The sequence below is a fragment of the Echiichthys vipera genome (assembly GCF_963691815.1).
Source record: "Echiichthys vipera genome assembly, chromosome: 16".
Taxonomy (NCBI): Eukaryota; Metazoa; Chordata; class Actinopteri; order Perciformes; family Trachinidae; genus Echiichthys; species Echiichthys vipera.
In genome coordinates, this window is record NC_139841.1 from 2099954 (window position 1) to 2113635 (window position 13682).

The 13682-nt window shown below is 40.7% G+C and overlaps 1 protein-coding gene across 1 annotated transcript in view; it reads right to left on the minus strand.

The window, feature by feature from the left end:
- Window positions 1-2294: 2294 nt before the first annotated feature.
- The window catches only part of LOC310958610 (ras-specific guanine nucleotide-releasing factor RalGPS1), a 279502-nt gene continuing 268114 nt past the window's right edge, over window positions 2295-13682 (minus strand). Inside the window, exon 20 of the mRNA XM_083929621.1 lies at window positions 2295-4234. Coding sequence (XP_083785747.1) covers window positions 4205-4234 — 30 coding nt within the window. The 3' untranslated portion in view covers window positions 2295-4204. The remainder of the gene's footprint in view (window positions 4235-13682) is intronic.

Genomic DNA, 13682 nt, shown 5'->3' on the forward strand with positions numbered 1-13682 from the left:
AAAACATCCTGGTATTTTTGCCATACTACAGGTAACAAACAATGTATTGGGGCATACAAAATTATTTTATGGCATACTAACTAGTATGGTACAGTAGTATGGGTATTGGAACACACGGCTTATTGGTGGAGGTCGTTGGGGTTTTATGCAGCCTGAAGCAACGCCTGCAGATAGTGATCATTTCGTCAGAATTTCCACGCGTTGTTTTTTGTTTTAAACATCCCACTTCTGAAATGAAACCTGCACCCTTTGATGCATCAACCTAAAATTAAAAGTGAAAGCCCGGAGTTTAACCTCATGGTCGCAGTTTCAGTACAACAAAAAAAAATCACTAATACCTTTTGTCTGCATATTCTGTATGTCTATACTGGACATGCACAGACAGAATTAATACAGAGTTTTACATCTGACTCTGGTCAACATTAAAAAAGCATATGCTATCACCTCAACATGTTCAACTGTTTCTTTAATTTTACTTATTAACTGAAGTGTTACCCTTCAAGCAGCACGTGAAATAAAAACTCTAATTTACTGTACAGCAGAGTGACATAAAAGCAAAAATGTTTCTTAAAATACATTGATCGATGCAGAACACCTTGTTCAGCAATAATACAAATAATACCATACATAAACAAAAACAGACTCAGTCGTTCACAGGCAGCATTAAAAGAGGAAATTTTATGCTCTATTAATGAGGAACGCCTAATATTCCCTAATGGAGGATAAAGGATAACTATAGCCATATTCGTACTGTTACAAGACAATGAAAAGGGCTCTGGTCTTTAGGGCCATCCAATGTGTTAATAAGTTATCACTAGGCAGCCACTGGAAAACCAATTGGTCAGTTAGCAAACCCTTGAAACTTGCTTCAGTTGTGAAATCCATTACAAATATACTTCAATGCCAACCTGCAATTAGCTAATGTTTACCAGTATATATATATATAAGTCTTAACCTGACTCTCGCCAGATGAATTTCGTTCCGCCTTGACTCCGCCTAGCTCCACTCAACCATCTGGGATCGTTCCGTAGGATCACTTCAAATGCTGAAACAGCAGCATGATTTGCAGAGTGATTAACTGTAATGTGAAGAATATGCCTTGTATTAAATGGGCTTAAACAGGCATTATTATTAAACAGCGCGGTCCTCCAACGGCAGGGGCACTCCAAGCTGACAGTTAGCAACGAGCACTGTGCTAGTCTTTGCAGTGTGTCCCACACAGTTGGCACTAGTTGGCCCTCGTCGGCAATTTTTTTCAGCCAATTCATCCATCATCTTCAACAGCAGCAATGACAAATCACCCTGATTGGCAGTTCAGTTATCTGGCAAACTAGCATCTTGAATCAGTCCTGTCACTCTTTCAGTTTCCCTTTTTGAATGATAAATACAGACTACCGCAGCCTGCTGGTGATGAGAGTTATTTGCTCTAACGCAGGCGCAGAACATATTTGCCAACAGGCTGCCAGCTGAAAATTCTCCAAATGTGTTCAAGTGCCAATTTTTGGGTGAGACACAAGCGACGTGAGGCAATGCAACAGTCTGCCTTCACCATCTCTTGTTCTTTGATGTCGGGTTATTGTGTCTCTGCATTAAAGATTAAGAAAACCTTTATGACTGCATTCATCTGCAGACGGACAATGACCAATACATGAAGGAAGTCTGAAAAACCACACAAAGAACATTAAATTAATGACATTCAACGTGATTACACTTGATCAGTGGATGCTTTACAGTTTTTCTATTTTTTTGCCACCATTGTGACTGATAATATAAACAAATGACAGTTACTATGATTTACAACAGGGACACATATGGCATCTATTAGTAAATATTTAACTTCATTTCAGATTTTCAGAGTTCTCCTCTTTCAGGATAAATCTTGTTTATCACAACTTGGATCTTTTTTTTCATAGCTTTGGCCTGGTAACATCAGGCAACTTGGAAAACACTTGATTCAGAGATGAGACTAAATGTGAGTTAATTGTCCCTCATTCCATAAGAAACCTGTGTGCACACAACTGTGGTACGTAAGATGGGTCAAAGCTGAAGAAGGTAGTGGGTCTGTAACAAACAGTTTGGGTAATAATTTTACCAAGTTTGTCTAATCTGGATGTTTTTATCATCTGACCCGTCACTATGGAACAAGATCCCGAGATATTTTAACTTCCTGTCTTCCCAGATGTCAGTAATTTAACCGATATAAAGATAGGAATGATGGCCAAGTCTAAGAAAATAAAGTCAAATCAATGCAACAGGCAACCTTCAGGCTGTAAAAGTAAACCAATGATGGCGTACTTAAAGCTGCATTGTCTCTAATGTCCAGCAGGGGAAGACTCCACTGGCTCCATGAAGAAGTCTGATTGTATAGAAGTCAATGAGAAAGTGAGCCTAAATTTCAATTCAACATTTTCCTAATGAGTTTGTGGTCTCCGTCTCTAGTTTTAAGTCTTCCTTAACACAGCATGATGTTCATTTAGTAAATTATGGTTCCATTTAGAGTCAAATAGAACATAAATCAGGGGATGCAGGGCTACCTTGTGATTGACAGGTTGGTTGTTTTCGGGTGTTGTCCGTGTTTTCGACTTATAACTTTCACACAAGTTTTCACATTTTGCCCACCAAAAATGTCGAAAAGTGTCTTTAAGGAGTTAGCGGTTCATTTTGTTGTGTTAGCTGGTAACTAAGCACTTAGCTTAGCACTCCTCCGCACTTTACTTCACAGCGTCACCACCACCACCCAAAAAAAACTACACCAAACTCGAGGCTTTAAAACCAATGTCATGGTGGCTAAGTCCACTTCTTTTCTCTTCTGTCTATGAATCCAAGTTGTAATAAAGCAGAATTATCCATGAAATTCAAACTAACATTTTGCTTTTGAAGCAGGTTAATTCACAGTACGAATGCTGATGGAGTCTTCCCTTATTTCAGTATCCTTCAGTTCGAGACCCAGAGTGTCTTCCCACCAACAGTCTCTCTGAGGAGCAGCTTCCTGCAGTAGGTGGTGAATTAAAGATAGTGATTGTACCATTTCACTTTGATGGCCAGCTGTCAAAAAATAAACTCTTTTACAAATAAATACAGTATTTACACACATGATTGTTGAAAGCTTGGTACTTCATTGTAAATTGCTTTAAATTCACTCCACCAGCTGTTTTTGCATACTGGCGTAGACAACAGCTGGCTGTTCTCTGCATTACTGATTGTAATTATCACCTTTTTCAGTACCATTTCCACGGTGTTTGACAAATTTTTAATTTGTTGTGTAGAAAATATGAATTGTTGCTATTTGTAAACCTTGTTATGTACATCAGCAAACACCTTTTACAGAAGGACTACCAGCTGAGGTAGTGAGGGGTGACCAAGTGAGCTGATCCTGCGGCTGCTTCTTCAATTCACCAACAGTTCAGGCTCTTCAAGCCAACTTCACAGCTCCATATTGTTTTTGCACAACTACGAATTCTCTTTTTTTGGAACAAAATCAGCCCAACTGTATGTCAGGGCTAAAGATGATGAAGACTCATCCTTTGTCCTTTTTTTCTGCAGTGCTGCTCTTTAATAGTAATAATAAGATCTTCAAACAGGGTCATGTTTTTCATGCTCTTGACTCAAGACCTTCACATGTAGATCCAAGTTCACCAGTTGGGATGTGCGTTGACGTTGTTGCCTACTCATACTCTGGTATGATGCTGAAATGCAGAAAAACATTGCTATAGCAGTTTCAAAAGTTTAACCACTTAAACAACAGGGTTGTCTGTTTCACCTTTCTATGTTAAAAGGACATATAACACTGGTCAAGATCAGCATCAGTCAACTAACACTGTTGTCCACAGATCGTTTCACCCAAAAAGAAACCCAACATGGGCCAAAAAACAATGTGCTTGCTCACTTGTTTTAGCAGCTTAACAAATGACAGTGAACAAGGAAGCTTAGAGAAAGTAACAGGTGACAGCCTCAGCAAAGTCTTCCATGTCTTCTCTGGATTTTTCCAGAGTTGATTACATTTAGTCCTGGTGAAGAAGAAAGCAGGTGTGCTGGCGTATGCATCCACATCCAGTGTTAAAGAGTTTCTTCTACAGTGTCAGATGCTTCTTGACTCTCCCATTGCAGTAGATACCATCAAATTCCACTGGTTTCCATTATTTAGTCTATACTTCCCAAAAAAATGGGTTTGGCACGTTAATGTTCAGCTGGGTAAGGTCTGCTCTCATTCAAATGACATGAGGTTTGCTGGTATCTGTTGAAATAATAGAAAAGATATTTAGCACACAAATAAGAAACAGGGAAAGCTGCTCACTCTGTCAAGACAGATTGATTTTGGCCACCTGGGGGCAGTTCAAAACACTAAAAATTCCCCACTGATACTGCCCAAAAAATGAAGGGAACACTTAATGGTCACAGTATAACACCAAATGAGTTAAACTTCAGGGATATCAATCCGTCCATGTAGGAATCACAAGTGACTGTAAGCCTGTGAATGTTCTCATTCGTCCAGGTCATCGTTATCCTCAAAGCAATTTCAGTCAAAAACAACTGGACTGGTTGTTTGTCTAGGAAGACGTTTCACCTCTCATCCAAGAGGCTTCATCAGTTCATGTACGCATCTGACCAGGCTGAGACTCAAACCAGACCACATTTGCCAACTTCTGGATTTGTGCCTGAATACCACATATTTCCAGTTTAATGGCATTTTTTACAGACAGAAACACGGCTGTGCCATGGGTTCACCAGCATCCCCTATTGTGGCAAATCTGTACATGGAGGAGGTAGAGGGCAAGGCTTTGAACTCCTTTAAAGGAGTAACCCCAAGCCATTGGTTCAGATATGTGGACGACACATGGGTTAAGATCAAATCCAAAGAGGTGCAAACTTTTACTGAACATATCAACTCAGTGGACAGAAACATCAAGTTCACCAGAGAGGAAGTTAAGGACAACAGCTTGCCCTTCTTGGACTGTGACGTCCATATGGAGAATGACAGGAGCCTCCACATAGGGGTATACAGAAAACCCACTCACACGGATCAATATCTACTTTTTGACTCTCACCACCCTTTGGAACACAAGCTTGGCGTTATCAGAACACTGCAGCATAGAGCTGATAACGTACCCACTAGCTCACAAGCTCAAGGGGAAGAACGCAAGCACCTGAGAGGCGCCCTCACAACTTGTGGCTACCCCAGCTGGACCTTTGTTAAAACGGCAGCTGCCTCCAGAAAGAAAACCAAAGTGGTTGAGAAAGAAAAAGATAACAGGAGAAACAACATAGTCATCCCATATGTGGCTGGGGTATCTGAGAAACTCAGGAGGATTTTCAACAAACACTGCATCCCTGTGTATTTCAAACCCGGTAACACACTCAGACAGAGACTAGTACATCCGAAGGACAGAACACCACACCACCACAAAAGCAACCTGGTTTATGCTGTCCAATGCAACGAGGAATGCAAAGATCTTTACATTGGAGAAACAAAACAACCACTGCATAAACGCATGGCCCAACACAGGAGAGCTAACTCCTCAGGCCTGGACTCGGCTGTCCACTTACACCTCAAGGAGAAAGCCCACTCCTTTGATGACAGCAATGTCCAAATCTTGGACAGAGAGGACAGATGGTTTGAAAGAGGAGTAAAAGAAGCCATCTATGTAAAAGTGGAGAAACCATCGCTAAACAGAGGAGGGGGTCTGAGACACCACTTATCTCCAATTTACAATGCCGCCCTTTCATCCCTTCCCAGGAGATTCAACAATCTAACCTCAAAGGACAACTGTTCACACATGGCCCGGGTGACCCCAACGACTGTCGTTCAGACTCAATAGAGCACTAACGAAGTCGAAACCAACTGCCCACCAACGACTGTCACACTAACAACGGGTGTGGGCACTTGGAGCACAAAGGGTGTCAGTGACATCATCGGCCTTGTGAGAGGTTAAATACCTGGATCTCCACACCAGTTAGTTGGACCAGTCCCAGCCTGGTCAAATGCGTACATGAACTGATGAAGCCTCTTGGATGAGAGGTGAAACGTCTTCCTAGACAAACAACCAGTCCAGTTGTTTTTGACTGAAATTGCTTTGAGGATACACAAGTGACTGTGAATTAGTTTCACTTGCTTTGGTGTAGATGAAAGAGACAACAGGTGCAATGGAGAGACAAAAGAAGACACCCCCCAAAAGGGAATGGTTTTAATGTGGTGGCCACAGACACATGCTCTCTCCTCATTCTTCCTGACTAAGGCCTAGTCCACAGGTACATGGGTATTTTTGAAACCGAACTTTTATGGAAAAAAAAAAATTTTGCCCAGCCTCAAGTGGCCACAGTATGTAGGCAGTCTCTGGATGATGAAGGCATTGATGCCATTGACTGGCCCACTCATTCCTCTGAGCTAAATCCAATTCAGAATCTATGGGATGTTTTGTATCTCCGCATCGTGGATCTGACTTTCCAGGAGCTTAGTGATCCAGGTCTGGGAGGAGATCCCCCAGGACACCATCTGACTCATCAGGAGCCCAGACGCTGTCAGGAGTACATACAGACAGGCAGGGGCCAAACACGCTACTGAGTCACATTATTCAATTCAATTCAATTTCATTTATAGTGTCAAATCATAACAAAAGTTATCTCAGGACACTTTACAGAGTAGGTAAAGACCACACTGACTTATTTATGATTTACATAGACCCAACAATTCCTCCGGAGAGTACGGTGTCAACGCAAACCTTCCCTATAACAGGCAGGAACGTCGGACAGATCCAGCTCTGTGGAGGACGGCCATCTGTCTTGACCGGTTGGGGAGGAAGAAAAGGAGAGAGAAAGATAAAAAAGACGCACGGATGGACAGAGAGAGACAATGACAGACACAAAGACAGAGACAGACAGACAGACTTCCAGAGATGGAAGCAACCAAAGCATAACAGTAACTACAATAATAACTATAGTAATGTGAATATGACTTATATGTTATGGCAGTTAATACAGCAGAAAAGTGGAAACAAGCACAGCTAAGGTGAAAAATGATAGTAATTATGGTGGCAAACATGATCAATGATGAGTAGTGGCAATAGCAGCTACGATACAGCGAGACATACCACTGATGGTGTTTTTTATAGCTACAAATGTTATAATTTATAAACTAATGATAGTTTATATGAGTAACAGTGATAATAGCAGCAGGAGGCATCATGTAGGACCACGGCAGCAGGCACCACCACGATCAGCAGAGACCTGCGAGACGACAAAGCACAAACAACTCCGGGGAAGAAGTTGAATTAATAACATGCATTGATGATACAAACAGAGAGGAGAGAAGCTCAGAGTATCAGGAAAAGTATTGTCCCCCGGCAGACTAGGCCTATTGCAGCATATTTAATCAGAACAAAATCATGCATCAAGAATAACAACATTGTTAAGGGATTGTAAGCCCTAGCTGTAAGCATTATCAAAAAGCAAAGTTTTAAGTTTACTCTTAAATATGGGGACAGGGTCTGCCTCTCGAATAACACTTTGGAGTTTGTTCCACAGGAGAGGAGCTTGGTAGCTGAAGACTCTGCCTCCCATTCTACTTTTGGGGACTCTAGGAACGACAAGTAGCCCTGCATTCTCAGAGCGCAGTGACCTAGTCGGGTAATACGGTACTATGAGCTCTTTAAGACAAGACAGAGCCTGACCAATAAGAGCTTTGTAGGTAAGAAGAAGGATTTTAAATTCTATTCTAGAGTTTACAGGTAGCCAGTGCAAAGAAGCTAAAACAGGAGAAATAAGTTCTCCTCGATTTGTTTTAGTTAGTACTCGAGTTGCAGCATTTTGGACCAACTGGAGACTTATTGGAGCAGCCTGATAATAAGGAGTTGCAGTAGTCCAGACTAGAAGTAACAAATGCATGGACTAGTTTTTCTGCATCTTTCTGAGACACAATGTTCCTAATTTTTGCAATATTACGAAGGTGAAAATATGCAGTCCTTGTCGTTAATTTTATGTGAGAATCAAAGGACATATCCTGATCAAAAATAACATCAGAAAATTGCACGTCATCCAGCTTTTTATTTCCTTAATGCACATTTGAAGTTCAGCTAACTGATCGCTTTCTTCTGGTTTGATCGACAAATACAATTGTGTATCATCAGCATAACAATGAAAATGTATGGAGTGCTTCCTTATAATATTTCCTAAGGGAAGCATATATAAGGTGAATAGAATCGGTCCAAGGACAGAACCCTGTGGTACTCTGTGACCAACTTTAGTGTGCATGGAGGATTTGTCATTAACATGTACAAACTGATATCTATCTGATAAATAAGACTTGAAACAGCTCAGTGCGGTTCCTTTAATGCCAATTAGATGCTCCAGTCTCTGTAGCAGGATGCGATGGTAAATAGTGTCGAAGGCCGCACTAAGATCTAGTAAAACAAGCACAGAGACAAGTCCTTTGTCTGAAGCTTTTAGAAGGTCATTAGTAATTTTTAACAGTGCTGTCTCAGTGCTATGATTCGCTCTAAATCCTGACTGGAAGTCCTCAAATATCTCGTTATTATGTAAAAAGTCACACAGCTGATAGGCAACTAATTTCTCAAGGATCTTAGAGAGAAAAAGAAGGTTAGATATAGGTCTATAGTTGACTAGTACCTCAGGATCAAGACTGGGCTTTTTTAAGAAGGGGTTTAATAACAGCTACTTTAAAAGACTGTTGTACATAACCTGCTGATAAAGACACGTTAATCATATCTAATACAGGAGTGCTAACTAAAGGTAACACTTCTTTAAGTAACCTAGTAGGAAGGCTTTGATGCTGAAATAGTAGAGGTTAATTTGTTAAGGTCAAAAGCCATTCAAGTATACATCAGGTTGTACAGTTGTTTCTAAGGTTCCTGGGTTTGAAGAAAAATTGGTGCCAAGCGAGTTTATTTTGTCTCTAATAGTTATAATTTTGTCATTAAAGAAGGTCATGAAGTTGTTACTACTGAGGGTTATAGGAATACATGGCTCAATAGAGCTGTGGCTCTCTGTCAGCCTGGCTACAGTGCTGAAAAGAAATCTAGGATTGTTCTTATTTTCCTCTATTAAAGATGAGTGATAGGCTGCTCTGGCATTACGGTGGGCCTTCCTATATGTTTTTAGACTTTCTTGCGAAACTAAGTGAGTTTCCTCCAATTTAGTAGAGCGCCATTTACTTTCTAATTTTCGCGATAATTGTTTTAATTCACGGGTTTGTGAGTTATACCACAGAGCTAACTTCCTTTGTTTCATTATCTTCTTTTTCAAAGGAGAAACAGAGTCGAGTGTTGTTCGTAGTGAGCCTGCAACATTTTCAGCAAGGGGATCAATTTCAGAGAAATATACGTTAGTGCAGGAATCTTGAATATTAGGATAAGGCATTAAATTAAATGCAGATGGAATCGCTTCCTTAAATTTAATTACAGCACTATCAGATAAACATCTAGTGTAGAAACTTTTACCCAGAGGTCAGTAGTCCTGTAATATGAATTCAAAAGTTATTAAATAATGGTCTGATAAAATAGGATTCTGTGGAAAGACTATTTAGTCATTCATTTCCACACCATAAGCCAAAACAAGGGTGTGATTAAAACAGTGAGTAGGTTTATGTACAATCTAACTAAAACCAATCGAATCTAATAGACAGATAAACGCAATACTAAGACTATTATTATCAACGTCCACATGGATATTAAAATCTCATACAATGATTACTTTATCAGATTGAAGGACTAAATTTGACAGAAACTCTGAGAATTCAGATACAAATTCAGAGTACAGACCAGGAGCACGCTACACTATAAGAAGTTTAATTGGCTGCACAGTTTTCCAGGTTGAATGTGAAAGACAAAGAACAAGACTTTCAAATGAATTATAATTTAGTTTAGGTTTAGGGTTTATTAATAGGCCTGAGTCATAAATAGCTGCAACACCTCCCCCTCGGCCACTGCCTCGAGGAATATGAGTATCAATATGACTGGGAGTAGTGGATTAGCTTCACTGCACTGGCTACCTGTAAAATCTAGAATAGAATTTAAAATCCTTCTCCTTACGTACCAAGCTCTTATTGGTCAGGCTCCGTCGTATCTTAAAGAGGTCATAGTACCGTATCACCCAACTAGATCTCTGCGCTCTGAGAATGCAGGGCTACTCGTCGTTCCTAGAGTCTCCAAAAGTGGAAATGGAGGCAGAGCCTTCAGCTACCAAGCTCCTCTCCTGTGGAACAAACTCCCAAATGTTATTCGGGAGGCAGACACTGTCCCCATATTTAAGAGTAAACTTAAAACTTTCCTTTTTGACAAAGCTTACAGCTAGGACTTAGGATAAGATTTTCTTCTGCTTAATTATGCTGCTATAGGCCTAGTCTACCGGGGGATAATACTTTTCCTGATACTCTGAGCTTCTCTCCTCTCTGTCTGTACCATTCATGTCTCATCAATGCATGTTAGTAATTCAGCTTCTTCCCCGTAGTTGTTTGTGCTTTGTCGTCTCGCAGGTCTCTGCTGATCGTGGTGGTGCCTGCTGCCGTTGGTCCTACATGACGCTTCCTGCTGCTATTATAACTGTTACTCATATATACTATCACTAGTTTTATAAACTATAAAATTTGTAGCCATAAAAACACCACCAGTGGTATGTCTCGCTGTATCGTAGCTGCTATTGCCACTACTCATCATTGATCATGTTTGCCACCATAATTATTATCATTGTCATATTCTTTCACCTTAGCTGTGCTTGTTTCTACTATTCTGTTGTATTAACTGTCTTAACATATACGTCATATTCACATTACTATAGATATTATTATAGTTACTGTTTGCTTGCTTCCATCTCTGGAAGTGTGTCTGTCTGTCTCTCCCTGTCCATCTGTGTGTCTTTTCTCTCTTTCTCTCTCCTTTTCTTCCTCCCCAACCGGTCAAGACAGTTGGCCGTCCTCCACAGAGCTGGGTCTGTCCGACGTTCCTGCCTGTTAAAGGGAAGGTTTTCGTTGCCATCGTACTCTACAGAGGAATTGTTGGGTCTATGTAAATCATAAATAAGTCATTGAGTGTGGTCTTTACCTACTCTGTAAAGTGTCCTGAGATAACTTTTGTTATGATTCGACACTATAAATATAATTGAATTGAATTGAATTGAATTGGATTCATTTAGGCTAACATATTCTTCAGGACACAGCCAGGTTTCAGTCAGACAGAGTAAATCAATATGGTTATCTGATATGAGATCATTTACTAATACAGCTTTAGATGACAGAGATCTGATGTTTAAAAGTCCACATTTTATTTCATGATTTTGTTGCATAATCACAGATTTTGTGTTGATTTGTATCAAGTTTTTCTGTATAGCTCCTCGATTATGAGTTTGATCAGCCTAAGATTCAAAAGTTTACTTTGAAAAAAAAAAACACATTCAGAGGTGGTTCAGGCTGCATGTGTTCACATTGTGAGAATGGGTGTGATGCATGTGTCCACATTAAAGGGATACTTCACCCATTTGCATTAAGCTTTGTATGGTTAGAAACCAAGTCATATTTTTTAATGGTCCTGCATCATTCCCCTGAGATGGGAGAGAGCTGTATCTATGAGTGCACTGCTAAAACTACAAGCACTAGTTCCTAATTTATTAAACTGGCCTATAGGGGGTGAAACCCACTCACACTTCAGATCTATCACAGATCTGTGGGTGGGACTTTACTTGGTGGGTGGGCGGGAACCTGCAGAAACTCTGTGCGCCCATGTGTGCGCTTTGTAGAAAGTAAACAAACATGGCGGAAGGTAATCAGTCTGATATGGAAGAAGGGGAGTTTGAAGACCTGATGCTCCAATCGGATGTTCTTGGCTTCCTATATGAGCTGCAATATAGCGAGGAGCAGCTGGAGCTGATGGAGGAACATCTTATGTGTTGTAAAGCATCCTAGTTTCGCCATGCATATGGACAGAGGCGTTCTCGACACATTTTTCAGAATAAGGTGAACTGGAAACATCAGCCAAGGCCAGCAGGCAAAAACGCACGTCTGATTGTAAAGGGAGTGTTTTGATTTTCTGGGTGATAGACTCACATTTTCTTTGAGTGTTACTTGGTTTGAAATACACAGGGATGCAGTGTTTGATGAAGATCCTCTTGAGTTTCTCTGATACCCCAGCCACATACAGGATGACTATGTTGTTTTGTTTTGTTTTTCTTTCTTAACCACTTTAGTTTTCTTTCTGGAAGCAGCTACTGTTTTCAAAAAGGTCCAGCTGGGGTAACCACAAGTTGTGAGGGTGCCTCTCAGGTGCTTGCGTTCTTCCCCTTGGGCCTGTGAGCTGGGGCCTGTTTCACAAAGCAGGTTTAGTGAGAACTCTGAGTCTGTTAACCCTGAAATGAGGGAAAGTCTGAGTTTTCTGTTTCACAAAGGGAGGTAACTCAAACCAGAGAGAGAGGGGTAACTCTAGCCTGTTTCACAAAGAGAGGTAACTTAACCTCTTGGTCAGTTACCATGGTAACATGCTCTCTGAAACTAACCTGGTCGGGACCAGGTTTTTCTCAGAAAACCTTGAGTTTCTCTCTGTCTCCGCCCTCTTTCAGCCACACACGGTGTTTGATTTCCTCATTCATTCAGTCAGCGGGTGAGTTTTGGCGTTTCTGTCGTCAGTTTTTTCAGAAAATCATTGCAAAAATCATTCAGTAGGCCTACATTAGAAGTTATATTAGGTGGTGACTATTTCACTACCATGGCATGTCCTTTTGATAATGATCCCGTGGATGAAGGTGCAGAATTACTGCACAGAGAATAAAATATTCATCGGGAGATGATTATCAAACTATTGATTATAGATGTTCGTTCATTTCCAGGCAATTTCTTTTTGAGCGGTACCGTTTCATATCACAGCAGATATTGAGTGTTGCGCTGCGTTTTTTAGCAAATGGGAGTTTTTTATACAACACATAAAAGAGCCACTTACGGTAATATTTACTTTACAATGTAAAACATGCGTCACCATGAGATTGTGCCGATGTTTTACCTGTTTGAACAATGTTTTTATTTTTCATCTTAAGCTGCTGCCAAGTGCGCTTCTCCCCCGCGGGGTTGCACTTAAATGAAATAAACTAATAGGCTCCCACTCAAGCAGTTTCCCCTGTGAAATTACTGTGATTGCAACAGGACTACATTTAAACTTATGCACTAACCCGAGCAGCAATGTTCTCCCGCACCGTCTCCCTCTCTTTTGCTGCTGCAGCGGTGTAAACCTGCTCAAACTCACCGTATGAGCGTATTAATATTTCCAATTCCATGATGCCATGATGACTCGTCGAATCAGGGCTCCATGGATGCTGTCTTTTTTTAGTTGTGGTGCACGCGCTTAACTCCAGGTCAAACTACTCTGAGTTCAATTCAATTCAATTCAATTTTATTTATAGTGTCAAATCATAACAAAAGTTATCTCAGGACACTTTACAGAGTAGGTAAAGACCACACTCAATGACTTATTTATGATTTACATAGACCCAACAATTCCTCTGTAGAGTACAGTGGCAACGAAAACCTTCCCTATAACAGGCAGGAACGTCAGACAGACCCAGCTCTGTGGAGGACGGCCATCTGTCTTGACCGGTTGGGGAGGAAGAAAAGGAGAGAGAAAGAGAGAAAAGACACACAGATGGACAGAGAGAGACAGACAGACACACTTCCAGAGATGCAAGCAAAGCCTAAC